Source organism: Doryrhamphus excisus, chromosome 17 (assembly GCF_030265055.1).
Source record: "Doryrhamphus excisus isolate RoL2022-K1 chromosome 17, RoL_Dexc_1.0, whole genome shotgun sequence".
Taxonomy (NCBI): Eukaryota; Metazoa; Chordata; class Actinopteri; order Syngnathiformes; family Syngnathidae; genus Doryrhamphus; species Doryrhamphus excisus.
The window spans coordinates 15,910,750-15,938,191 of NC_080482.1; the positions used below are offsets into that span (position 1 = coordinate 15,910,750).

Consider the following 27,442-nt stretch of genomic DNA (forward strand, 5'->3'; position numbering starts at 1 on the left):
AGGGCCAGCCTTAAAGGGCCAGCCTTAGAGGGCCAGCCTTAGAGGGCCAGCCTTAAAGGGCCAGCCTTAAAGGGCCGGCTTAAAGGGCCAGCCTTAGAGGGCCAGCCTTAGAGGGCCAGCCTTAAAGGGCCAGCCTTAAAGGGCCAGCCTTAGAGGGCCAGCCTTAGAGGGCCAGCTTTAGAGGGCCAGCCTTAGAGGGCCAGCCTTAGAGGGCCAGCCTTAAAGGGCCAGCCTTAAAGGGCCAGCCTTAGAGGGCCAGCCTTAGAGGGCCAGCCTTAGAGGGCCAGCCTTAGAGGGCCAGCCTTAGAGGGCCAGCCTTAGAGGGCCAGCCTTACACTGGAGCGATGCGGAGGTGCTGAAACAGGGATGTTGACAATGTGGGGGTTGAAGGAGAAGATGTGAAGATCTATGATGGTTTGCAGATGCTCCTCTACATGTGCTCGGATGTAATATGAAGCAGGGGCAACGACGGAAAGCGACTTGTCGAAAGCGGAGGGATAAAAGCTTTGGGAAGAAGAGAGTGCGGACACGAGGCGAGACACTCCATTAATCAAACAAACTCCTGTGGTTCAGCAAATATGCCATCTGGACGCTGGAGGCGGAGAGCGAGAGATGTTACAGACAAGACTTCGTTATTTCTTTGACCACAATTTTCACGAGCGGGACCACCCAGATGTCCACATGTTTAAATCACAACATCCAAGGCTGGCGATCCCTACTGTGACATGCTAATCGCTAACATTTTAATCAGCCGTGACTGTCGCAACGTACCGTTTCCGAGGCACCGAAGTTCTTGCGGAGGGCGTCGGCCAGCATCCTGGCATGGCCACATCCACCTGCGATCATGCAGAGCCGCCGCGACACCGTGTCTGCGAGAAAAGGACACAACACCGATACTCAGCAGGGTTCTGACCTCCGCCATGGCGTGCGGCGAATGCTCAGATGAACTCCTCAGTTTCCGACAGTTGCAGGGATCAAACTTGCCCATGAAAAATGTCTCGCTAGGTTGGCGCATCGCAGGCGCTTGGCAGGGCGTGGTCAGTTATCAAGGCTCGCGATGTGATCGTTGGGTGGGCGGCGGCTCACGTAAGGCCTGTTTGTACGTAACAGGCTGATGCAGGGGTGGGCAAACTACGGCCCGGGGGCCACATCCGGCCCGCCAAGTGTTTGAATACGGCCCGCCCAATCTTTCCAAAGTATTTCATTGAAACTCAACATACAACCTGGCATCATGGCCTGAGCCAACCTTTTGATGGTTGTATCAATTTCGTTTTTTGACATGGTCTGTTGTTTACAAAGTGCTCCTGAAAAAAGGGACACAAGCACATATAATAATTATAATAATATAATAATTATATATATATATATATTATAATAGTGGTTAGCGCGCAGACCTCACAGCTAGGAGACCAGGGTTCAATTCCACCCTCGACCATCTCTGTGTGGAGTTTGCATGTTCTCCCCGTGCATGCGTGGGTTTTCTCCGGGTACTCCGGTTTCCTCCCACATTCCAAAAACATGCTAGGTTAATTGGCGACTCCAAATTGTCCGTAGGTATGAATGTGAGTGTGAATGGTTGTTTGTCTATATGTGCCCTGTGATTGGCTGGCGACCAGTCCAGGGTGTACCCCGCCTCTCGCCCGAAGACAGCTGGGATAGGCTCCAGCACCTCCGCGACCCTCGTGAGGAAAAAGCGGTAGAAAATGAATGAATGAATGAATATTATAATAATATAATAATAATAATAATTATTATTATTTTAATAATAATAATTACTATTATTATTATATTATTATAATTATTATTAGAACTATTATGATTATTATAATTATTATATTAATGCTAATTATTACATTAATTATATATAATATTATTGTTATATTTGCATATTTTACATAATAATAATATAATAATTATTATTTTAATTTTATTGTAATTATTATAATATTTTATTATTTTTAAAATATTTAAATATAAATATAAAATAATAAATAATAATAGCAGATTGCATGACAATTTTACAGATACAATAATACCAGGTGGACTGTTACGTGTAAAATATATAGTCTGCCCCCCCCCCCGCCCCCCCGTAAATGTTGTCATATCAATGCGGCCCGCGAGTCAAAAAGTTTGCCCACCCCTGGTCTAATGTCTAATGGGCGGCACACGCGGGAGGCGACAAACAACCGCACCACATCGGCGATCTAGACCGAACTATAACTAGACTCCCACGGTTTAGATTGGCTGTCAGATGTGGAGGGAATATTTGGGAATAATGTCAAAGTAGTTTGCCTGCAAAGTGGTTGGATTCTGCCTGGGATTTGTGCTGCAGCGCAATCAAGCTGATCTCGCGTCCAAATCCTCCTTAAACATGGCACCTGATTCTCTACGTTCAGGAGGTTCAATCAGGTTTTCAGTTAATGTGAGAACACTAGAAGAAAGTGCATTGTGAAATACAAAATGTCAGTTGTGGATACCGGATACCAAAAACTTCGGTTTTGGACGCTTTCACTAAAATTTTCAACCAACAATGTCCCTTCCTGTCCAACCCCCAGTCAGCTCACCGAACATTTACAGCAACATTTATACCAACACTCACGGGCACAAGTCTCATTTTGTCTTACTATGTCTACTATATTGGCTAATATGACTGTAAAGGTGACTATAGGGGTGTTATTTCATATTTAGAGTGCTCTAACAATGTTAAAAGCTGTATTTAGTACAGTAAACCTCAGATATATCGGATTCAATTGTTCCCACTGGTTTTGTCCGATATAAGCGAAATCCGTTATATGCGTATACCGGAAAATGTCCGTTTTACGCATATATCGGATTTATATCCGGTATATGCGTAAATCGGATTTTATGTGTTATAAAAAGGCACTTCCTTGACTATGTTTCCAATGTACCTGGACGCGCAGGCAACGCTGCAAACGCTGCAAATGACGTCGTATAGCGGCCTGATACGATTCGGCGAATCGGAGCGCCACGATGCGGCCATCCGATATATGCCAGGGAAATTTCATGGAAATGCATTGGAACGGGACTGGAGATTTTGTCCGAAATAGGCGAAATCCGTTATAAAAAATCCGATATATGCAATGAATTTTTATTGGAAATGCATTACAGAAAAATCGCTTCTTTTTTATCTGTCCGTTGTGAGCCAATTTCCGATATATCCGAGTCCGATATATCCGAGGTTTACTGTAGTTTGCAAACTGATTTTCAGAGAATTCTACTTCCTGGACTTCCTGGACGGTCGGCTCTGTAACCAATTAACCGTAACAAACAAGGGATTACCGTACTAATAAATGACCATGTGGGCAAAAAGCACTACCTTTCCATTCTACTTTCTCATGCACTCCAAATCATTATTCAAGTCAAAAAATTAAGAAATATGTATCTCCAATTATCATGATATTTTAGGTAAATAGACGCCTATTTTATTCTCATTAAGGGACAGTTTATTATTATTGTAGAGTAATGCGTATGTCCCTTAACAGAACCAACGATACAATATCTCATTATAAATATTCTTATATTTTCACATGTTATTTATTATTATTATTATTATTATATTATTATTATTATATTATTATTATTATTATTATTATTATTATTATTATTATTATTATTATTATTATTATTATTATATTATTATTATTATTATACATTATTTCCATTTGTCTGTTTGTCTCCTGTCTCGACTTGCTCAGTCTTGGTTTTTTTTTTTGCCCCCTCGAGACGATGAAACTCTTAAACGTATAGAGGACCAAACACCGCCAATGTCACAGCGCTCATTTATTATATTAATAATCTCACCTTTGATGATGGACTCTGCGGCAGCCAAGTCCCGTTTGTACGTAACCTGAAGGGGCACCCAATTGACCTCAGTTACATGGGAGTCAGTGTGCGGGGGGGGAAAAAAGCGGTGAGCTCACCTTCCACAGTGTTGGCGGACCCTCGATGAGCTTAGCTTTGGTGGCGCAGTACTGCAGAGCCAGATGCAGACATTCTGTACCAAAGTCAAAGTCGGCCTCGGTGCACTGAAGAGGGAAGATGATAGACGGCGTTTACGCAACATTCTGTCAAGATTGAACAGGATGTCGGAGCTGGCATCTGGTCTTGGGCCAAAATACCAGCACACAAACTCAATTTTTGTACTTTTAGCCACTTCAAAACTAAAGTTTTCCACTTCTTTCTGTAGGTTCTTGCATCCAGGCATTGCTCATAGTTTGGCGAGGTGTACTACGCTTTCACTAACATATCCACAAGCCAATCATAGCGTACTCATTCGATTACAAACCTTCAAATATAAAATAGAAACGAAGGAGAGTGTTGTCTCGCATCATTCTGTCGTCTCGTATTTCACCAAAGCTCTCTGGCGCCTATTTTTCCTTAACGGCCTTCATTAGAGAACACGTCGTTCATAGCACCGCATTTTGGCCACACGTGTTAAGGCCAACTTCAACATCCTTGAACTGCAACTGTGATTCCAGAGACAGGAAGTCCATGTTGTGCGTACCCTACCCTCTGATAGGCTCGATGGATGACGTCATACGTGAAGCCCTGAGGCATCTCGCTGGCTCTGTACTTGGCTCGCTCCAGGGAGTGGTCCAGGTAGCCCTCTGATGTTGTGGCGATCACCGTGGAAACAAGAGGTCGGATGGCCCCAGCCGCCTATGTGAGGAAAGGTATAACTATTAAATACGTTGAGAATTAGAAATGATTCAAACGTTTCATCAAGTTAATCCGTTTTCAAATGAATTAATCATGATTAATCACCGTGTGTGTGAAATGTGCCCTTTTGACAAAAAGCTGAATGACACAATTTTGTATATTTGCAAGTACAGTAAACCTCGGATATATCGGATTCAATTGTTCCCACTGGTTTTGTCCGATATAAGCGAAATCCGTTATATGCGTATACCGGAAAATGTCCGTTTGTGTCCGGAAAATGTCCGGAAACAACATTTATACCAACACTCACGGGCACAAGTCTGATTTTGTCTTACTATGTCTACTATATTGGCTAATATGACTGTAAAGGTGACTATAGGGGTGTTATTTCATATTTAGAATGCTCTAACAATGTTAAACGCTGTATTTAGTACAGTAAACCTCGGATATATCGGATTCAATTGTTCCCACTGGTTTTGTCCGATATAAGCGAAATCCGTTATATGCGTATACCGGAAAATGTCCGTTTTACGCATATATCGGATTTATATCCGGTATATGCGTAAATCGGATTTTATTTCCTTGACTATGTTTCCAATGTACCTGGACGCGCAGGCAACGCTGCAAACGCTGCAAATGACGTCGTATAGCGGCCTGTCACGATTCGGCGAATCGGAGCGCCACGATGCGGCCATCCGATATATGCCAGGGAAATTTCATGGAAATGCATTGGAACGGGACTGGAGATTTTGTCCGAAATAGGCGAAATCCGTTATAAAAAATCCGATATATGCAATGAATTTTTATTGGAAATGCATTACAGAAAAATCGCTTCTTTTTTATCTGTCCGTTGTGAGCGAATTTCCGATATATCCGAGTCCGATATATCCGAGGTTTACTGTATTAACATCTCCAAATGAACTAAAAATTGTAATCATGCTAAAAGATACATTTCTGAAAATCTTTTTTCTTTTATACTAGCAGAACATTCCAGCCATGAGGGGTTGCGATCAAGACACCAGATGATTTTTTACGTTGAATTTCCCGTTTTGAGTGAAGATACTTAAATGCAGTGAACTGTACAAACTGTACTTCCGCAGTAAGTTACACTAGTGAGTGAGAATAGACGTTCTGATGTTCGGAGTGCTCCTGAATGCACCTCACTGTTGTCTCATGACAATGAGGAAGTGTTGTTCCGAGAAGTACTAATGATGTATTTATGAGTTGGTGATGTTTCTATAGGGTTGGAATTTTACTGCTGTTGATGTGTTTAGGTCAGAATAAAGCTACAGTAAACCTCGGATATATCGGACTCGGATATATCGGAAATTCGCTCACAACGGACAGATAAAAAAGAAGCGATTTTTCTGTAATGCATTTCCAATAAAAATTCATTGCATATATCGGATTTTTTATAACGGATTTCGCCTATTTCGGACAAAATCTCCAGTCCCGTTCCAATGCATTTCCATGAAATTTCCCTCGCATATATCGGATGGCCGCATCGTGGCGCTCCGATTCGCCGAATCGTGACAGGCCGCTATACGACGTCATTTGCAGCGTTTGCAGCGTTGCCTGCGCGTCCAGGTACATTGGAAACATAGTCAAGGAAGTGCCTTTTTATAACGGATAAAATCCCATTTACGCATATACCGGATATAAATCCGATATATGCGTAAAACGGACATTTTCCGGTACACGCATATAACGGATTTCGCTTATATCGGACAAAACCAGTGGGAACAATTGAATCCGATATATCCGAGGTTTACTGTACTAAATACAGCTTTTAACATTGTTAGAGCATTCTAAATATGAAATAACACCCCTATAGTCACCTTTACAGTCATATTAGCCAATATAGTAGACATAGTAAGACAAAATCAGACTTGTGCCCGTGAGTGTTGGTATAAATGTTGTTTCCGGACATTTTCCGGACACAAACGGACATTTTCCGGTATACGCATATAACGGATTTCGCTTATATCGGACAAAACCAGTGGGAACAATTGAATCCGATATATCCGAGGTTTACTGTATAAAGCTATAAAGGAGCAAAGAGCATCAGACTCTGTGTGGGGATGCTATGGTTCCTCCGTCTACCGTCATAACAGAGAGGGGTGGCATGCATGCATTACTTATGCAAAAAGCTTTAATGTAATTCCTGAAATAAATGAGTTAGCGCTATAACCGTGCCATTTTTGACAGCTGTACTAATAACACAACATGCAACAACGAATGCGCTCCCAAACGTCTTTTTATAGAGTCGCATTGGCGACACGTTGATCCGCACAGCTGGAGCACACACTGGCTAACTTCATGACAACATGTCGGCAAATCAAAGCTGAGCAAACACATGTTTCTGCTGTTAAAATGGAAATTAATGTGATGCTGCCGCTGGTTCTGTCTCGAGCGATGTGTAAAATAATGAAGACCAGATGCGCTTTGAGCCTTGACTCCGACAACCTGCTGGCAAATGTCTCCAAAACAAAATCTATCTACTGTACATCCCTGGGAATCTTTCCAAGTCGCTTTAATTTCCTCAGTGACTGATGCCTTATTGTTACCGATATAATTCAGGTCGATGAGCCATTTGATAACGCTTCTAATTTATTCAGTCTGCACTCGAGTGTTGGATTAGACCAGGGGTGGGCAAACTTTTTGACTCGCGGGCCGCTTTGAGTTAACAAAATTGTCCGGGGGGCCAGAATATATATTTAACCCTTAGAATTTTTTTTTCATTTCATATTCCAGGAATTCCTAAAAAAAAAACATGTTTTTGATATCATGCCATTCACATTTTTAACTTACCTTTTATACATTTTAAGAAATTTTAGTTTTTGTGTTACTACCCCAACCTTCCATAAGTGGGTCAAAAATGACCCGGTCAGGTTGTTTTCTTGAAATATCTTTGAAATAAAAATTTTTCATTTTCATATTCCAGGTATTCCTAAAAAAAAACATGTTTTTGATATCATACCATTCACATTTTTAACTTACCTTTTATACATTTTAAGAAATTTTTGTTTTTGTGTTACTACCCCAACCTTCCATAAGTGGGTCAAAAATGACCCGGTCAGGTTGTTTTCTTGAAATATCTTTGAAATAAAAATTTTTCATTTTCATATTCCAGGTATTCCTAAAAAAACATGTTTTTGATATCATACCATTCACATTTTTAACTTACCTTTTATACATTTTAAGAAATTGTAGTTTTTGTGTTACTACTCCAACCTTCCATAAGTGGGTCAAAAATGACCCGGTCAGGTTGTTTTCTTGAATTATCTTCATAATGAAAATTTTTCATAATTTCATATTCCAGGTATTCCTAAAAAAAACATGTTTTTGATATCATGCCATTCACATTTTTAACTTACCTTTTATACATTTTAAGAAATTTTAGTTTTTGTGTTACTACCCCAACCTTCCATAAGTGGGTCAAAAATGACCCGGTCAGGTTGTTTTCTTGAAATATCTTTGAAATAAAAATTTTTCATTTTCATATTCCAGGTATTCCAAAAAAAAACATGTTTTTGATATCATACCATTCACATTTTTAACTTACCTTTTATACATTTTAAGAAATTTTAGTTTTTGTGTTACTACCCCAACCTTCCATAAGTGGGTCAAAAATGACCCGTATGCATTTTCTATGGAATCCAATAAGAACCTTTGATTCTTATCAACTCCTAAATATAATACTAAATATCATACAAGTGATTATTTCTAACCAAAATTGGCATAATGTATACAATCGCCTATTGGTTGATCGACATGTGAGTGCGAAAATCGACTAGGTATGCCTGCAAACGGCCACAGCAAGAGGAAGTACACAGGGAGAAAAGTATACATTTACCGGGACAATAATGGCGGGGTCCACCAGGAAGTCGGTGTCCGAGCTGGAGATTGCAGCCATATTTACCGCCATTGAGAGTGGTGTGGTGACTTCCTCTTGCTGTGGCCGTTTGCAGGCATACCTAGTCGATTTTCGCACTCACATGTCGATCAACCAATAGGCGAACAGTTCAACCCAAGACACACTTAGGACCGCCCCCTCATTTGAATAGTTTTTCCTTCTGCATTTCAAGCTGACATTGTCTGCTGCATGAAATAAATACATATGAGAGCAGAGTGCTTTTATTTATTTATTGATATGTAATTCTATTTATATATTTATTTTTGTATTTATTTCTACATTTATTTTTGGATTTATTTTTAATTTTTGAATCTTGTTTTTTATTTTTGTATTTATATTTTATATATTTATTTATTTATTTATTATTTTGGCAGTTTTGGTCCTCCATAGTATTTATTCTATTAAATTGTATGAATTTATTCCCAGCAATTAATTATCTTCTTCTCGTAGGGTGTTACCATGTCAATGGATTCTACCCGGGGACTTCAGAATCAGGAGTGCTGGCCTCCGTCACCTAAGCTATGTTAACAATTGGGATCAAAATCTTTAACCGATCAGATTTCATATTCGCCTCACAGTGCCACAATTTTTCTGTCCTGTTATTGTTGAAGTGTTGTCTGTAGCAATCTGGAAAAAGAGGATGGATGACTTTGTACTTGGAATATCCAGACTTTGTTCTTTTAGTGAAAAGCATATGAAGATTTAAGCCAAGATTTAATTTACGCATTCTTCTCTTTCCAAGCACGAGGAACCTTTGGCAATTTCAAATTGTTTCCTCTCATTTTTTTTCCTGACTTCCAACACTAGTATTCTGGAAAAAGCGACGACACAAAGCGACAGCCCAAACACATTATATCAAATAGTGATTATTATACTGACTCCGTGTTCCCGGGCAGCCATGGTGATCTTGTACAGGAAGTCCTCCTCCACAAAAGGCCGCACGGAATCGTGAATGATTACAACCTTTGGCCTTCCTGCCGTCGACCCCTCCTCTTGCTCACCCAGAGCCAGTACACCGTTGCGTATGGACCTGTGACGTGTGGAGCCGCCTGGCACAACTTGAACCTTGGTGTGGTGAAAACGCTGAATGATGTCCACCATTAGGTCCATGTTTTCTTTGGCAACGACCACCACGATGCTCTGGATCCATGACACCCTGGGAGGAAATGGAGGAAAAAAGTTGTTGAAGGCTTTTGTAAGCGTGATGCTGACACTTTTACACAAGGCAAACAAAAAATATTGGTAATACCTAACAAGTTCTCACTGACATTGAAGTATTTTTCCACCGTACAGTTCTCATAGCGTTAATTAGCGGTGGGAGGTGGTACTGCAAGGCGCTGTAGCCTTTAAACGGGTTCATTCAATGCATTTAATTAGAAGTGAAAGTGAAGCGATTAAGCTAGGTAAACTGTTTAGCAATTAGCATTTCTTAGCATCTCGGTTGTCAGGTGGAGAACTCCACATCACGTCACTGAGATTTATTGGTGATAACGGTTTAGCCACCGCCATAATAAGTTACCCAGAAGTTGTCCAGCTAAAAAAAAAAAAGTGTAGCCATACCTCTCAAAAGTCTGAATTGTGTAGCTTATAAGCGGTCGGCTCAGTAACAGGCAAAACTGTTTGGGCGTTTGCAACCCGGTCCTCTCTCCGCTGCCACCGGCAGGAAGAACCACACACACCGGGAAGTCAACATCGCCTTTGGCCGGCACGAGGCCGCTGTTCCCGGACTGACTGGTTGGGAAAGTCCCTGGATGCGTGGGCCCGCCTGCTTCATCACTCGATATGTTCCTGCAGCTCATCTCCATCAGCTCCTGGATGGGCTGTCCTCGCACGCCATTCGTAATAATCCCCCTTTAATAGAAGAGGTATGTATTTGCTATTCGCCAACCTATATACATTTCTAACTTGTGTATTTCAGCTCAACACCGAACTTCCGCCTAAAACCTTCACAATAAAACTGATGGATGTAATATAATTTACGTTTCATCACGACTGACAATAATATTATATATTTTTTTAAGCTAGTAAAAATAAACAAGTTTCGTAATTTACTATAAAATGCATATAACGGCCAAACTTTGGTATTTCCTGTGACTGTAGAGTGAATGATTGAAGCTTGATGTTTTTGCAGCTGCGTGGTTGGATATTCTCGCGTGATTTTCATCTGTTCGCGAGATGTTACAACAGTTTGGTTTATAGTTACTGGGGTTGCAGTGTATGGAGGACCAAAACTGCCAAAATAATAAATAAATAAATATATAAAATATAAAAGCAAAAATAAATAAAAAACAAGATTCAAAAATTAAAAATAAATACAAAAATAAATGTAGAAATAAATACAAAAATAAATATATAAATAGAATTACATATCAATAAATAAATAAAAGCACTCTGCTCTCATATGTATTTATTTCATGCTGCAGACAATGTCAGCTTGAAATGCAGAAGGAAAAACTATTCAAATGAGGGGGCGGTCCTAAGTGTGTCTTGGGTTGAACTGTTTGCCTATTGGTTGATCGACATGTGAGTGCGAAAATCGACTAGGTATGCCTGCAAACGGCCACAGCAAGAGGAAGTCACCACACCACTCTCAATGGCGGTAAATATGGCTGCAATGTCCAACTCGGACACCGACTTCCTGGTGGACCCCGCCATTATTGTCCCGGTAAATGTATACTTTTCTCCCTGTATACTTCCTCTTGCTGTGGCCGTTTGCAGGCATACCTAGTCGATTTTCGCACTCACATGTCGATCAACCAATAGGCGAACAGTTCAACCCAAGACACACTTAGGACCGCCCCCTCATTTGAATAGTTTTTCCTTCTGCATTTCAAGCTGACATTGTCTGCTGCATGAAATAAATACATATGAGAGCAGAGTGCTTTTATTTATTTATTGATATGTAATTCTATTCATATATTTTTGTATTTATTTCTACATTTATTTTTGTATTTTTAATTTTTGAATCTTGTTTTTTATTTTTGTATTTATTTTTGCTTTTATTTATTTATTTATGTATATATTTTTTTATTTTTGTTTTTATTTCCATTTATATTATTTTTTTTGTATTTAATTTTTTGATTTTTTTTTTTCATTTTTGTTTTTATTTCCACTTTTATTTATTTATTTATTTATTTATTATTTTGGCAGTTTTGGTCCTCCATAGCAGTGGGGGTTTCAATTTTATTTTCCAAGCCCATATTTTGAAAGCACACGGTTGTTTGTGAAATAAAACTGCTGGGGTCTCATTTTATGGGATGTAAAAATGTTTTATTTCCAAACTTTACCCGCACATGTTGCCACTTAGAATATATTACATCAATTTTATACACATGGTTATTGAAAAAAAAGCAAGTAACAATTTGACATATATGTACAAATATTTACAAGGTGCTTGGAGGGGTTTGTCATCATCTCAATTTGTACATCAAATAAAAAGAGCACACACATGGCTACATACATACATACATACATACATACATAAATACATACATACGTACATACATAGGACAATGTATGGCTTATATCCAGGCTTAGGAAAGCTGTATATTTTGGTTTTGTTCACATTATCTTTACATGCATCAAAATGGCCAGAAGAGGCCTTTGATGATCCATTAAAGTGAGACACCATCTTAAAAGCTAAATCAAGTCCAGCCCACGGAGAGCAGCTGTAATCCACATGAGTCTAAATAGACCCTCATGGTTCTGACTGGTGCCAGTTCTCACTCAAGCGCTTCTTCCCCATCTGCTTCCTGCTCTTGGCCTTGTGCTTGTGCAGGAGCTGCGGCGGTGACAGAACCGCGGGCTCAAACTTGTGGCCTGACTCGTTGTGCTGCCTGGAGTATCTCTTGCACTTACAGGAGATGACCGCCGTGATTTTGTACGTTCTGGTGCTGCCGTCCTGGCACTGCAACCGGATGCGTTGAGTGCGAGTCTTGTCGTTGACGCACCGCCAGTCCTGGCTGCTGGCGCTGCTCGTGCCGGCGCCGCGGCGAGACCACAACTTTCTGCTGTAGGGTCCGCCGATCCAGTTCTGGAGCATCTGAGCTGGTAGACACTCGCCGGCACACACCAGCTCCTTAATGGGATTGATGCTGGTGCAGTGGCCATCTGAGATGTACTTGGTGGACCTCAACTCTCTGCATCCAATTTGGCTTTGCTCTGTGTGGAAAGATATCAGAATTCAGAGAAGCATGTTTATTTTGACCATTATTAAAACGGTCGGCCATGCGTTTGGCTTTGGACAGCGTCCAGGTACATTGGAAACATAGTCAAGGAAGTGCCTTTTTATAACGGATAAAATCCCATTTACGCATATACCGGATATAAATCCGATATATGCGTAAAACGGACATTTTCCGGTATACGCATATAACGGATTTCGCTTATATCGGACAAAACCAGTGGGAACAATTGAATCCGATATATCCGAGGTTTACTGTATGTAGATCTATTTGTGCTGTGTTGTAAAATATGATTTTTTTTTTTAAACAAGCTATGCTGCATGGCGGATGAGTGGTTAGCATGCAGGCCTCACAGCTAGGAGACCCGAGTTCAATTCCACCCTCGGCCATCTCTGTGTGGAGTTTCCAAATTGTCCATAGGTATGAATGTGAGTGTGAATGGTTGTTTGTCTATATGTGCCCTGTGATTGGCTGGCCACCAGTCCAGGGTGTACACCGCCTCTCGCCCAACGACAGCTGGGATAGGCTCCAGCACCCCCGCGACCCTCGTGAGCATATGAATGAATGAATAAACAAACTATCTCTTCAAAGTAATATGCTCGTGAGCCTATGCTGTTTTTTAATTTGTCCACGTTTCCACTTTCTTTTTAAAAAAGAGCCTATAGCCCAGGGGTGGGCAAACTACGGCCCGGGGGCCACATCCGGCCCGCCAAGTGTTTAAATATGGCCCGCACGTTCTTTCCAAACTTAACATACAACCTGACATCATGGCTTTTGCCAACCTTTTGATGGTTTAGGTCAGGGGTGGGCAAACTACGGCCCGGGGGCCACATCCGGCCCGCCAAGTGTTTAAATATGGCCCGCACGTTCTTTCCAAACTTAACATACAACCTGACATCATGGCTTTTGCCAACCTTTTGATGGTTTAGGTAGTTTTTTTTTTAAATCAATTTGTTTATTTGATGTGATCTGCTGTTTACAAAGTGCTCCTGAAAAAAGGACACAAGCACATATACATAGCAGGTTGCATGACACTTACAGATAAAATCATTCCAGGTGGACTGTTAGAATTATATGCGTAAAATATATAGTCTGGCCCCCTGTCAATTTTGTAAATCAATGCGGCCCGCGAGTCAAAAAGTTTGCCCACCCCTGCTATAGCCTATACTTGTATAGCTTCTTCTAATAATGTCTTTATTCCCATAATATTCTGACCTTATTCTGTAACATTCTGATTTTTCCCGCAACCTGATTTTCCTGAAATTCCAACTTTGTGGTTTTGTGTTTCAAAATATTACATCTTTAAACAAATAAGAATTTCTTTAATTTTTCACCTTTATGCAACTAAGTTGATGTTATTTTTCCTCATCATATTTCAATGTTGTTCTTAAATTAGAAATAACTAAAATTATTATACATTTTCTCACTAATTGCAACTGTTTTAACTTTATTCTTGTAACTTAATTGTTACTACCGATGTTTCAATTTTGGAGCTTGGAGACCCCCTGTGACTATTTGCTGCAAAGATGCCACACTGTGTACAAAAAGTGTCAATTTCTGTCCCTCAAAGTACACTCATGTTCCAAATATGGCAAATTATTGTACTTTGAGGAAACTATTTGGAACATTGAAGCATCCCAAAAAGACCAGACTGTAGCATCAAGTGCAAAAAGTGAAGCAGAACCTTTGAGGGTGTCAAAGGTTCACTTGACAAGTCAAAAGCAATAATGTGCTTTCTCTCGTCTTTTTTTTAATACATTTAGAGCCATGGTTGAGAGGTGGTATCACTACTATTAATCATATGAATACTGATACCAGATACAGTATAATCAGGATGACTGTCTTTCTAACTTTGGCGCTGGTTTGATGCCTCCTTTCAAGTTGTCGACTTGAAAAAGTTGAGCTATTAATGGCTGACCTCCGTGTGACGATTCCGCTGCGGGGTGAATATCACGCCTCTTCTGCACGGCGGTAACTCGAACTCGGATGCATTGATAACATCATACGCCTCTGTGACAATGGCTTCCTGTCACCGTGGCGCTGTTTGATGAATGAACTGCTCGTCGTCGTGGGAGTCGTCGTCAGGTGTTGTGATTATATGTATATGACGTGCTGTCATCCTGTAGCCTTATAGTCGGTGTTTTTTAACTGCTGCATCATGGAGCTGTTTTCACTGGGTGGCTGGCCTTTGCCCGGGCAAAAAAAAAAAAACGTCAGTGAATGCACCTCGCTCTACTCTGTACTGTTCGATTGCTATGCTGCCACGGGGCCCATGCCACGTTTCTATAGGCGACTTTGTCAAGTTTGAGTGGGAGGGGACACACAGCCGCAGACATCTGCTGGAGAAGAGTGCGTTTGAGTTTGAGTCATTGAGGGATAATTGGTGGGTCCTGTAGCCAGGCCAGTTGAGAACCATGCTCGTACTTGTGGTACTTTTAAACTTTACTGCAGGTAACCTACACCTGTACACTCACCAGACACTTCATTATGCGCTTCAAACACAGCAAACAATAGTTTTTTGTAGTTTTTTTTTATAAATATTTACAAATATTTTGATACAGTACATGTTGATTTATAATACCTCATTCATCATACAGTAAACCTCGGATATATCGGACTCAGATATATCGGAAATTCGCTCACAAGGGACAGATAAAAAAGAACCAATGCATTTCCAATAAAAATTCATTGCATATATGGGATTTTTTATAACGGATTTCGCCTATTTCAGACAAAATCTCCAGTCCCGTTCCAATGCATTTCCATGAAATTTCCCTCGCATATATCGGATGGCCGCATCGTGGCGCTCCGATTCGCCGAATCGTGACAGGCCGCTATACGACGTCATTTGCAGCGTTTGCAGCGTTGCCTGCGCGTCCAGGTACATTGGAAACATAGTCAAGGAAGTGCCTTTTTATAACGGATAAAATCCCATTTACGCATATACCGGATATAAATCCCATATATGCGTAAAACGGACATTTTCCGGTATACGCATATAACGGATTTCGCTTATATCGGACAAAACCAGTGGGAACAATTGAATCCGATATATCCGAGGTTTACTGTAGAACGCTTTCTGTGCTGGTTTTCGGAGACCACAACTCAATACAAGGGGTCAAAAGATTAGCATCTTAGGTCCCGTTTAATAAATAGAAAATTAAAAAATAGATTTTGTGTACAGTAAGTATTTTTGAAATGTAAATTGATCATGAATTACCCTCTATATGTCATTTTTATTATTGTGGTGGAAGTTTGAAATACTATATACGTCATATTTTGAACCTGAAATGAAGTTAAATAAGAAAACCAATAATGTGTCAATAATAATATTATTATTATTAATAATATTTGTTATTGTTACTGATGCAGGCCTCGCATTGGATTTCAAAAAGTGTGCAGGTATGCGTCATGATGTGGTAGTATTATTCCAACTATTATGATTTTGAAATACCCAAATCATACTCCTGTCAGCCTTTCAGTAGAAAAGTCTGCACACTCGTCCAGGTACATTGGAAACATAGTCAAGGAAGTGCCTTTTTATAACAGATAAAATCCGATTTACGCATATACCGGATATAAATCCGATATATGCGTAAAACGGACATTTTCCGATATACGCATATAACGGATTTCGCTTATATCGGACAAAACCAGTGGGAACAATTGAATCCGATATATCCGAGGTTTACTGTAATTTCTGTTTTGACTCCAAAACTCTAAAGACTTTTATCCTAAATACCTTATTAAAAGGTCACTAATAAAGTTACAATAAAAACAAGTGCCTTTAATATCCTCTATTGCAATTACAGGGCTAATTAACATACCCAACCTTCATTAATTATTATATTAGCCTCTGAACAAAGTGGTTTTATAAGAGACATCCCCTCTTTAAGATCCATGCAGTGCACGCGCACCCCCGGGGCTCCTCTGTCCGGCCTTACCGCTTCTGTCGCGCTCTGTCCCGGCCGCCGCCGCCGCCGCTGCCGCTCGCCCACCGGAGCGTGCCCGATTCAGCGACACGTTGCCGTGCTGCTCCCCCGCCACCGGTGCGCTCGCATGCGAGGAGAGGAGCTCCGTGGCATCGTTCTTGAAGGCTTGGCCGCTGCTCCTCAGGAGGATGCAAAGTAAAACCAAAGAGTGGCACGACTCTTGGTGCATGCTGGAGATGATGGTTTGAAGATGATGATGGCGATGCTGAGAAGATTGGGGGATGCTTCATGAGACGCTGCACTGCTGCTTTTATGGAGGAGAGCCGCCTGCTGTGAAGGTGCTTCTGCGTTAAAACACGCCCACTTCTAAGTTGGTGCTGATGGGATAGTTGGCATGTTGGATGATGTTTATAGTACTCATGTTGCTGTAGTGGTTTGTTTTTGCCTCTTCTGTTATGCTGCAGTGTCTGAGGTCATTTTGGCATTCATGTTTCCCCTGAACCGCAGCTCCCCAGTTTCAGCAGCACTCCCGAAGCCCTAGACCAGGGGTGGGCAAACTTTTTGACTCGTGGGCCGCATTGATATGGGGGGGGGCAGACTATATATTTTACACGTAACAGTCCACCTGGTATTATTGTATCTGTAAAATTGTCATGCAATCTGCTATTATTATTTATTATTTTATATTTATATTTAAATATTTTAAAAATAATAAAATATTATAATAATTACAATAAAATTAAAATAATAATTATTATATTATTATTATGTAAAATATGCAAATATAACAATAATATTATATATAATTAATATAATAATTAGCATTAATATAATATAATAATAATAATAGTTCTAATAATAATTATAATAATCTAATATAATAAAAATAAAAATAAAAATAAAAATAATAAATAATAAATAATAAATAATAAATAATAAATAATAAATAATAAATAATAAATAATAAATAATAAATAATAAATAATAAATAATAATAATAATAATAATAATAATAATTATTATTATTATTAGATTATTAGATTATTATAATTATTATTAGAACTATTATTATTATTATAATTATTATATTAATGCTAATTATTATATTAATTATATATAATATTATTGTTATATTTGCATATCTTACATAATAATAATATAATAATTATTATTTAAATTTTATTGTAATTATTATAATATTGTATTATTTTTAAAATATTTAAATATAAATATAAAATAATAAATAATAATAATATAATAAACAACAGACCATGTCAAACAACGAAATTGATAAAACCATCAAAAGGTTGGCTCAGGCCATGATGCCAGGTTGTATGTTGAGTTTAAATGAAATACTTTGGAAAGATTGGGCGGGCCGTATTCAAACACTTGGCGGGCCGGATGTGGCCCCCGGGCCGTAGTTTGCCCACCCCTGCCCTAGACTGTGATCCTAGCAACACCATCCCTGACTGAAGACACAATAAGATGATGCTGTGATGTTGGAAGTCTTTTCTTATACATCGAAGAATCCGATACTGATTCCATACGTCCTGACATTTAATGCAACATTTCCCAGGAAGTGAGCCCTCAAAGTGTCATTAAGTGTCACTCAGGTTTCACTCATTGTGGGCCCCCTAAAACAAGAATACCAAGATGTTCTTCCATTCTCTCCACTTCCGAGAGAAGACAACACGGTCAGAGCCTCTCACTACTAGACTGTTTACGCTTCCACCCCTCCATCACCGCCACCCACCACCCACCACTCCTGGCTGGTACCGGTGGGAGTCCATTGACTGATGACAGGTGAACATGATAGGTCTTGGCTTTTGTGTTCTCCGGCTCTGTAAGGATAGATGACAAATGGCTCCGAGCTGTAACATGATTCAGGATCCGGGTACCAGTAAAAAAAACATATTGGATTTGCAATAATAATAAATATATACATGACAAAGAAATCAATATCACATGGTTAAAAATAACTTAAGATTCTTTTTGACGAGACCAATGGATGGGGTGTATTTTTTTCCCGAACTCCAGCGACCTCTTCTGGTCGATGCGATGAATTTCTGCCGTGACGATGACAGCCACCTTCCACTTGGGGGCAGTATTGGACTTCTACTGCGTATTTAGTTGAAATTCAGCGTTTTAATTCACTTATACGTTGTTCTGGAAGTGCGTTTTTACATAAATGTTTTTTTTTCCAGACAATTCGAACAAATAACTAGCTAAATTGTGGACTCATAACCTCTGAATAACATAATAATCACTTATAGTTGACTTGTAGTTAAACAGGAACTTCACTGGAGGAGCAATGGCGCCATCTGCTGGAGTTGAACAGAACGTGACCAAGTGCAGTGACGACAAACGTGGAAACTATGATTTGAAAAGGGGAAATAATTGAAAATAAAAAATGAGTTCCGAGGTCAAACTGTCAAACTGTCGAGTTTCTGCTGTAATAGCTAAAGTGTAAAGGCTAAGAGAGCAGTAAACACTTAAAAAACAATGGAATCAATCAAATGATGTGTGCTTGCACTGTTATGTCATTTCCAGCAGCATTGCAGACAACATACAGAACCAGTCAAACGCTGTGACTGGAAAAAAAAACAGTTTTAATACTGTCCTGGACTCACTGTCCTTCAGTCTGCTGTGTCCCACTTCCAAACATCCCAACCTTGCCAGAGCGCTCCCTCCCAAATATTTCCTCCATCCCAAAGAGTTCCTGAGGGCCAGATGAATTCCACATTTGTCTCCTCCCAAGTTGATGATGCTCCATCGGCAGCTCAGACCAGGGGACTTGGACTCGCTCGCTCCCTAAGACCGCCCCCTCCTTGGTGGTTCAACGTCCACCTGGGGCTACTGCGGCCTGTCCTGGCCCCTCCCTTGCGGATAAGTCTATCCCCGGTGGGGGTGTGGGGGCGGGCACGGCGGTGCTTGTGGTCAACCACAAAGTGTACGCCGAGGGAGCCGCTGTTGACGTGTGGGGGCGTCGGGTTCTTCGTCACCGCAGAGGTGAAGGTTGTCATCGGGTCCACAGAGTGACCCGTGATAGGCCTCGGCCGTGTAAGCGGTTAGCATAGCTGGCCTGGGTTAGATTTCCGGATCCAGGCAGATTTCGGGCGGGGTTCAGTCGGCCCCACTCAGCCGACGTGACCTTGCCCCGACCAGAAGTATGGAAGCTTTCTTTGACTTTTTTATGAATAACCATAATACAGTAAACCTCGGATACGTATATCGGATTCAATTGTTCCCACTGGTTTTGTCCGATATAAGCGAAATCAGTTATATGCGTATACCGGAAAATGTCCGGAAAAAAAAAGGGATTTTATCCGTTATAAAAAGGCACTTCCTTGACTATGTTTCCAATGTACCTGGACGCGCAGGCAACGCTGCAAACGCTGCAAATGACGTCGTATAGCGGCCTGTCACGATTCGGCGAATCGGAGCGCCACGATGCGGCCATCCGATATATGCGAGGGAAATTTCATGGAAATGCATTGGAACGGGACTGGAGATTTTGTCCGAAATAGGCGAAATCCGTTATAAAAAATCCGATATATGCAATGAATTTTTATTGGAAATGCATTACAGAAAAATCGCTTCTTTTTTATCTGTCCGTTGTGAGCGAATTTCCGATATATCCGAGTCCGATATATCCGAGGTTTACTGTATATGTCTTAAATGGACATAGTACATAGTGTAAATGGTGGTTATGTTTAGGACTATATATACTACAGTAAACCTCGGATATATCGGATTCAATTGTTCCCACTGGTTTTGTCCGATATAAGCGAAATCCGTTATATGCGTATACCGGAAAATGTCCGTTTTACGCATATATCGGATTTATATCCGGTATATGCGTAAATGGGATTTTATCCGTTATAAAAAGGCACTTCCTTGACTATGTTTCCAATGTACCTGGACGCGCAGGCAACGCTGCAAATGACGTCGTATAGCGGCCTGTCACGATTCGGCGAATCGGAGCGCCACGATGCGGCCATCCAATATATGCGAGGGAAATTTCATGGAAATGCATTGGAACGGGACTGGAGATTTTGTCCGAAATAGGCAAAATCCGTTATAAAAAATCCGATATATGCAATGAATTTTTATTGGAAATGCATTACAGAAAAATCGCTTCTTTTTTATCTGTCCGTTGTGAGCGAATTTCCGATATATCCGAGTCCGATATATCCGAGGTTTACTGTAGCTTTATTCTGACCTAAACACATCAACAGCAGTAAAATTCCAACCCTATAGAAACATCAACAACTCATAAATACATCATTAGTACTTCTCGGAACAACACTTCCTCATTGTCATGAGACAACAGTGAGGTGCATTCAGGAGCACTCCGAACATCAGAACGTCTATTCTCACTCACTAGTGTAACAGTACAGTTTGTACAGTTCACTGCATTTAAGTATCTTCACTCAAAACGGGAAATTCAACGTAAAAAAATCATCTGGTGTCTTGATCGCAACCCCTCATGGCTGGAATGTTCTGCTAGTATAAAAGAAAAAAGATTTTCAGAAATGTATCTTTTAGCATGATTACAATTTTTAGTTCATTTGGAGATGTTAATACAGTAAACCTCGGATATATCGGACTCGGATATATCGGAAATTCGCTCACAACGGACAGATAAAAAAGAAGCGATTTTTCTGTAATGCATTTCCAATAAAAATTCATTGCATATATCGGATTTTTTATAACGGATTTCGCCTATTTCGGACAAAATCTCCAGTCCCGTTCCAATGCATTTCCGTTAAATTTCCCTCGCATATATCGGATGGCCGCATTGTGGCGCTCCGATTCGCCGAATCGTGACAGGCCGCTATACGACGTCATTTGCAGCGTTTGCAGCGTTGCCTGTGCGTCCAGGTACATTGGAATTTCCGATATATCCGAGTCCGATATATCCGAGGTTTACTGTACATTGTTTGTTATTCAAAATTCATCATGAAATAAGACGGATGTACATACTATAGAAATGTGTGTTTCTACACTTCTTGTTATTCTCACGATTATTTTACGATGAACTGAAAAGGTTTTTTATTGCTAAGTATATTGTGAAGTATTTTTTACGTGTTTTCTTGACTTCGGCTGAACTGTATTGCCATTCGAATAACGTTTTTTGTTTGTTTAAGTGTAAGGTTTAATAGCAAACTGGATGTGGACGTCCACCGGGCATTCAGTTCCCAACATGAAACGCCACACAAGACTTGGGGCTACGAAAAAGAGACGAGAGAAGATTATTTTAAAGAAAAGTACAATGAAAATATACAAAAAATATATCACAATATAGCGCAATTTACTCATACAATTTTGACGACATTACACTCTTGTGTGAAAAAAGACTGTGACTGAGAAAAGGGCTCACTCTGTTCATGTTGTTGTTCTATGGAAGAAACGCGCCAAGGTGCTGAGAGCAATCTTTATTGCCATGTTGAATGGAATTGTATCATTTATGATATTATTCCTATTACACGGTGCCGTTTTTCTATTATGTGCTTCTAACTTCTAAGTATGCACAGAAGAAAATTTTCATTTTCATTTCGACTAAAGACTTGCTCCGCCCCGACACCCCTTTCCCGTCCCCTCCTTGCTCGGATACAAACCTCCTGACTGTCCCTAGGACCAGGCACGGAACCTGGGGGGACAGAGCCTTCTCTGTTGCCGCCCCCTCCCTTTGGGTCTCACTACGCCACACATCCATGACACTGCCGACCCGACTACTTTCAAGACTTCTAGCTTAAAAACACACGACTCTTTAATAGGGAACTCTTTAAAACGTGCATACAGTAAACTTCGGATATATCGGAAATTCGCTCACAACGGACAGATAAAAAAGAAGCGATTTTTCTGTAATGCATTTCCAATAAAAATTCATTGCATATATCGGATTTTTTAGTGTAATGTGTTTTAAGTGTCAGGATCAATGTGTCACAATCGTAAACTAAGGTCAGATTTGAAGTCATTTATTAATCTTTAAAATGTAAATTAAAAAAAAAAATTAAAAAAATAAAAATTAAAAAAATTAAAAAAATAAAAATTAAAAAAATTTTAAAAAAATGAAGTCATTTATTAATGAATTATAAATTATGAATTAATCTGAAATAAAAAAAAACACCTGAAAATAGTCATTAAGATTTCAATGGGACCTACAGTAAACCTCGGATATATCGGACTCGGATATATCGGAAATTCGCTCACAACGGACAGATAAAAAAGAAGCGATTTTTCTGTAATGCATTTCCAATAAAAATTCATTGCATATATCGGATTTTTTGTAACGGATTTCGCCTATTTCGGACAAAATCTCCAGTCCCGTTCCAATGCATTTCCATGAAATTTCCCTGGCATATATCGGATGGCCGCATCGTGGCGCTCCGATTCGCCGAATCGTGACAGGCCGCTATACGACGTCATTTGCAGCGTTTGCAGCGTTGCCTGCGCGTCCAGGTACATTGGAAACATAGTCAAGGAAGTGCCTTTTTATAACGGATAAAATCCCATTTACGCATATACCGGATATAAATCCCATATATGCGTAAAACGGACATTTTCCGCTATACGCATATAACAGATTTCGCTTATATCGGACAAAACCAGTGGGAACAATTGAATCCGATATATCCGAGGTTTACTGTATTTAGAAATGACATCACATTGCAATATCTCTATTTCCTATGGATTTTAACCTTTAAACTCTTTACTTTTATTTTGCTATTTTCTACACATGTATTTGATTTATTTTACCGTGTAAAGCATCTTTGAGTTTTTTTTTTAAAGCACTTTATAAATAAAATGTATGATTATTATTTAAAAACTGTACTTTTGACTTGAAACTAATTTCAGTAAAAGACATTTTAAGAAAGGCAACAAGGATACAAAAACGCTACAGTGCAGCAGAAGAGGAGTGAAATATGCGCCAGTCACTTCATCATTTCTTGTCTCCGACTTCATAGGTTAATTATTACAATTCAAACACTTTTTGGAGTATTTAAACAAAAGCGAAACGTGAGAAAATATTCATGCCTGTCAGAGAAACGTGTAGGATTTTACAGACGTGAAACATATAGAATAAAGTTGGCGACTTTGTGGATTTCACTGATTGCGGGTTATTTTGGGATTAAAATGGCGGATTCGGGAGGGAACACCGTATGCTGAAATAAGTATAAAAAGTTAGCGACACATCTTCTTCAAAAAGAATTGTTTCAGTGACAGCAAGAGTGAACACTCCTCTCGCTATTAGACAATCTTTGACCCTCTCGTGCCGCTCGAAAAATGTCCTCGATAAATCGTGACAGTTTCCCATCAAAACTGAGCCCTTTGATGGATCTCTCAAAATCGTGCATGTGTACCTAATAAAGAGTCCCCAGCCATGCAAAGTCAGTCCGCACGTTTGAGAAGAAGTGAGGTTCTTGAAAGCGTACGGGAGATCCCACGGCGAAGCAAATCGTGCCGTTGCGCTACATTCCACAGGCGTCCGTCTCGGCTGTGACGTGACGCCACAAAACAGACTCAGGAGAGAGTCTGGAGGCTTCGCCCACAGGAAGTGAGCACTGCGAATGGTTCGGACTCATAAATCACTTTCTGGAGGAGCGCTTTCAAACCCCCCCCACCCCCCACACACTCGATTTCATATTTCAAGCTGGAACTGATCCTTCCAAAGGAAGCGGCGGGAAGGTGGCGTGCCGCACAAATCAACACGCTCCCGCAGGTGATGAGGAAGGTTTTGCTGTGGTGGGCTAAGTGAATCACTACATTGGGGCCTGCAGGGGAGCGGCATAGTGAAAGTGTGTGGGGGTGGGGTGATGGGGGCAGGAGGGAATGTTCATGGGAAAGATCAGCTGGGATTTGTCTCTACGGTGCAGTTATTCTGTAATTCTGTGTGTGTGTGTGTGTGTGTCGAACTTTTTTCGGACTTTGAATTTGAGCAAAGATGCCATTTTTAATGTAAACACAGGCAAGAATAACATCAGCAAAAATAAAACTGAACTCAACTTTTTACAAAAAAAACTAAATCAAGTTGTAATTATTGAATTAGGTTGTGGGGAAAAAGTGATGAAAATAAAGTCAAAATATTATGAGAAAAAAGTCATAAAATTATGAAAAGAACAATTTCAGCAAAGATGCCATTTTTAATGTAAACACAAGCAAGAATAACATCAGCAAAAGTAAAACTGAACTCAATTTTTTACAAAGAAAACTAAATCAAGTTGTAATTATTGAATTAGGTTGGCGGGAAAAAGTGATGAAAATAAAGTCAAAATATTATAAGAATCAAGTCATAAAATTATGAAAAGAACAATTTGAGCAAAGATGCCATTTTTAATGTAAACACAGGCAAGAATAACATCAGCAAAAAATAAAACTGAACTCAACTTTTTACAAAGAAAATTAAATCAAGTTGTAATTATTGAATTTGGTTGGCGGGAAAAGTTAATGTGATGAAAATAAAGTCAAAATATTATGAGAATAAAGTCATAAAATTATGAAAAGAACAATTTCAGCAAAGATGCCATTTTTAATGTAAACACAGGCAAGAATAACATCAGCAAAAATAAAACTGAACTCAACTTTTTACAAAAAAAACTAAATCAAGTTGTAATTATTGAATTAGGTTGTGGGAAAAAAGTTAATGTGATGAAAATAAAGTCAAAATATTATGAGAAAAAAGTCATAAAATTATGAAAAGAACAATTTCAGCAAAGATGCCATTTTTAATGTAAACACAAGCAAGAATAACATCAGCAAAAATAAAACTGAACTCAACTTTTTACAAAAAAAACTAAATCAAGTTGTAATTATTGAATTTGGTTGGCGGGAAAAGTTAATGTGATGAAAATAAAGTCAAAATATTATGAGAAAAAAGTCATAAAATTATGAAAAGAACATAATTTGAGCAAAGATGCCATTTTTAATGTAAACACTGGCAAGAATAACATCAGCAAAAAATAAAACTGAACTCAACTTTTTACAAAGAAAACTAAATCAAGTTGTAATTATTGAATTAGGTTGGCGGGAAAAAGTGATGAAAATAAAGTCAAAATATTATAAGAATCAAGTCATAAAATTATGAAAAGAACAATTTGAGCAAAGATGCCATTTTTAATGTAAACACAGGCAAGAATAACATCAGCAAAAAATAAAACTGAACTCAACTTTTTACAAAGAAAATTAAATCAAGTTGTAATTATTGAATTTGGTTGGCGGGAAAAGTTAATGTGATGAAAATAAAGTCAAAATATTATGAGAATCAAGTCATAAAATTATGAAAAGAACAATTTCAGCAAAGATGCCATTTTTAATGTAAACACAAGCAAGAATAACATCAGCAAAAAATAAAACTGAACTCAACTTTTTACAAAGAAAACTAAATCAAGTTGTAATTATTGAATTTCGTTGGCGGGAAAAAGTTAATGTGATGAAAATAAAGTCAAAATATTATGAGAAAAAAGTCATAAAATTATGAAAACAACATAATTTGAGCAAAGATGCCATTTTTAATGTAAACACTGGCAAGAATAACATCAGCAAAAATAAAACTGAACTCAACTTTTTACAAAAAAAACTAAATCAAGTTGTAATTATTGAATTAGGTTGTGGGGAAAAAGTGATGAAAATAAAGTCAAAATATTATGAGAATAAAGTCATAAAAATTATGAAAAGAACAATTTGAGCAAAGATGCCATTTTTAATGTAAACACAAGCAAGAATAACATCAGCAAAAAATAAAACTGAACTCAACTTTTTACAAAGAAAACTAAATCAAGTTGTAATTATTGAATTTAGTTGGCGGGAAAAGTTAATGTGATGAAAATAAAGTCAAAATATTATGAGAATAAAGTCATAAAATTATGAAAAGAACAATTTCAGCAAAGATGCCATTTTTAATGTAAACACAAGCAAGAATAACATCAGCAAAAATAAAACTGAACTCAATTTTTTACAAAGAAAACTAAATCAAGTTGTAATTATTGAATTAGGTTGGCGGGAAAAAGTGATGAAAATAAAGTCAAAATATTATGAGAATAAAGTCATAAAATTATGAAAAGAACAATTTCAGCAAAGATGCCATTTTTAATGTAAACACAGGCAAGAATAACATCAGCAAAAAATAAAACTGAACTCAACTTTTTACAAAAAAAACTAAATCAAGTTGTAATTATTGAATTAGGTTGGCGGGAAAAGTTAATGTGATGAAAATAAAGTCAAAATATTATGAGGAAAAAGTCATAAAATTATGAAAAGTACCTAATTTGAGCAAATATGCCATTTTTAATGTAAACACAGGCAAGAATAACATCAGCAAAAAAATAAAATTGAACTAAATTTTTTACAAAGAAAACTAAATCAAGTTGTAATTATTGAATTAGGTTGTGGGGAAAAAGTGATGAAAATAAAGTCAAAATATTATGAGAAAAAAGTCATAAAATTATGAAAAGAACAATTTCAGCAAAGATGCCATTTTTAATGTAAACACAGGCAAGAATAACATCAGCAAAAATAAAACTGAACTCAACTTTTTACAAAAAAAACTAAATCAAGTTGTAATTATTGAATTAGGTTGTGGGGAAAAAGTTAATGTGATGAAAATAAAGTCAAAATATTATGAGAAAAAAGTCATAAAATTATGAAAAGAACATAATTTCAGCAAAGATGCCATTTTTAATGTAAACACAAGCAAGAATAACATCAGCAAAAATAAAACTGAACTCAAC

General features: G+C 38.7%; 3 protein-coding genes across 6 annotated transcripts in view; 1 reads left to right on the top strand and 2 right to left on the bottom strand.

Moving 5' to 3' along the window:
- Positions 1 to 10,672, bottom strand: part of crppa (CDP-L-ribitol pyrophosphorylase A) — a 38,915-nt gene extending 28,243 nt beyond the window's left edge. For both annotated transcript variants that reach the window (XR_009119875.1, XM_058052836.1), the window contains exons 1-6: positions 10,157 to 10,672; positions 9,476 to 9,752; positions 4,531 to 4,680; positions 3,942 to 4,046; positions 3,823 to 3,868; positions 772 to 869 (exon numbers count right to left, since the gene is read on the bottom strand). Coding sequence is in view for 1 of the 2 variants with exons in the window: in XM_058052836.1 (XP_057908819.1) it covers positions 772 to 869; positions 3,823 to 3,868; positions 3,942 to 4,046; positions 4,531 to 4,680; positions 9,476 to 9,752; positions 10,157 to 10,401 (921 nt within the window). In the remaining variant the exon portion in view is untranslated. The remainder of the gene's footprint in view (positions 1 to 771; positions 870 to 3,822; positions 3,869 to 3,941; positions 4,047 to 4,530; positions 4,681 to 9,475; positions 9,753 to 10,156) is intronic.
- meox2a (mesenchyme homeobox 2a) overlaps positions 9,860 to 27,442 on the top strand; it is a 61,750-nt gene continuing 44,167 nt past the window's right edge. For 2 of the 3 annotated variants that reach the window (XM_058052838.1, XM_058052839.1), the window contains exon 1: positions 9,861 to 10,461. The gene's annotated coding sequence lies outside the window, so the exon portion shown is untranslated. Of the gene's footprint in view, positions 10,462 to 27,442 lie in introns of all 3 variants that reach the window. The other variant, XM_058052841.1, reaches the window with a different exon arrangement.
- Positions 11,877 to 16,982, bottom strand: sostdc1a (sclerostin domain containing 1a). The gene is made up of 2 exons (XM_058052842.1): positions 16,725 to 16,982; positions 11,877 to 12,757 (listed from the first exon to the last, which is right to left on the bottom strand). Exons 1-2 carry the CDS (start codon positions 16,939 to 16,941, stop codon positions 12,294 to 12,296), a joined length of 681 nt encoding a protein of 226 aa, XP_057908825.1. The 5' UTR covers positions 16,942 to 16,982; the 3' UTR covers positions 11,877 to 12,293.

Coding starts and splice junctions, on each gene's coding strand:
- sostdc1a (XM_058052842.1), bottom strand. CDS start 16,941: ATGCACCAAGAGTCGTGCCACTCTTTGGTTTTACTTTGCATCCTCCTG. Junction 12,758..16,724: donor GACAGAGCGCGACAGAAGCG/GTAAGGCCGGAC, acceptor CTTTCCACACAG/AGCAAAGCCAAATTGGATGC.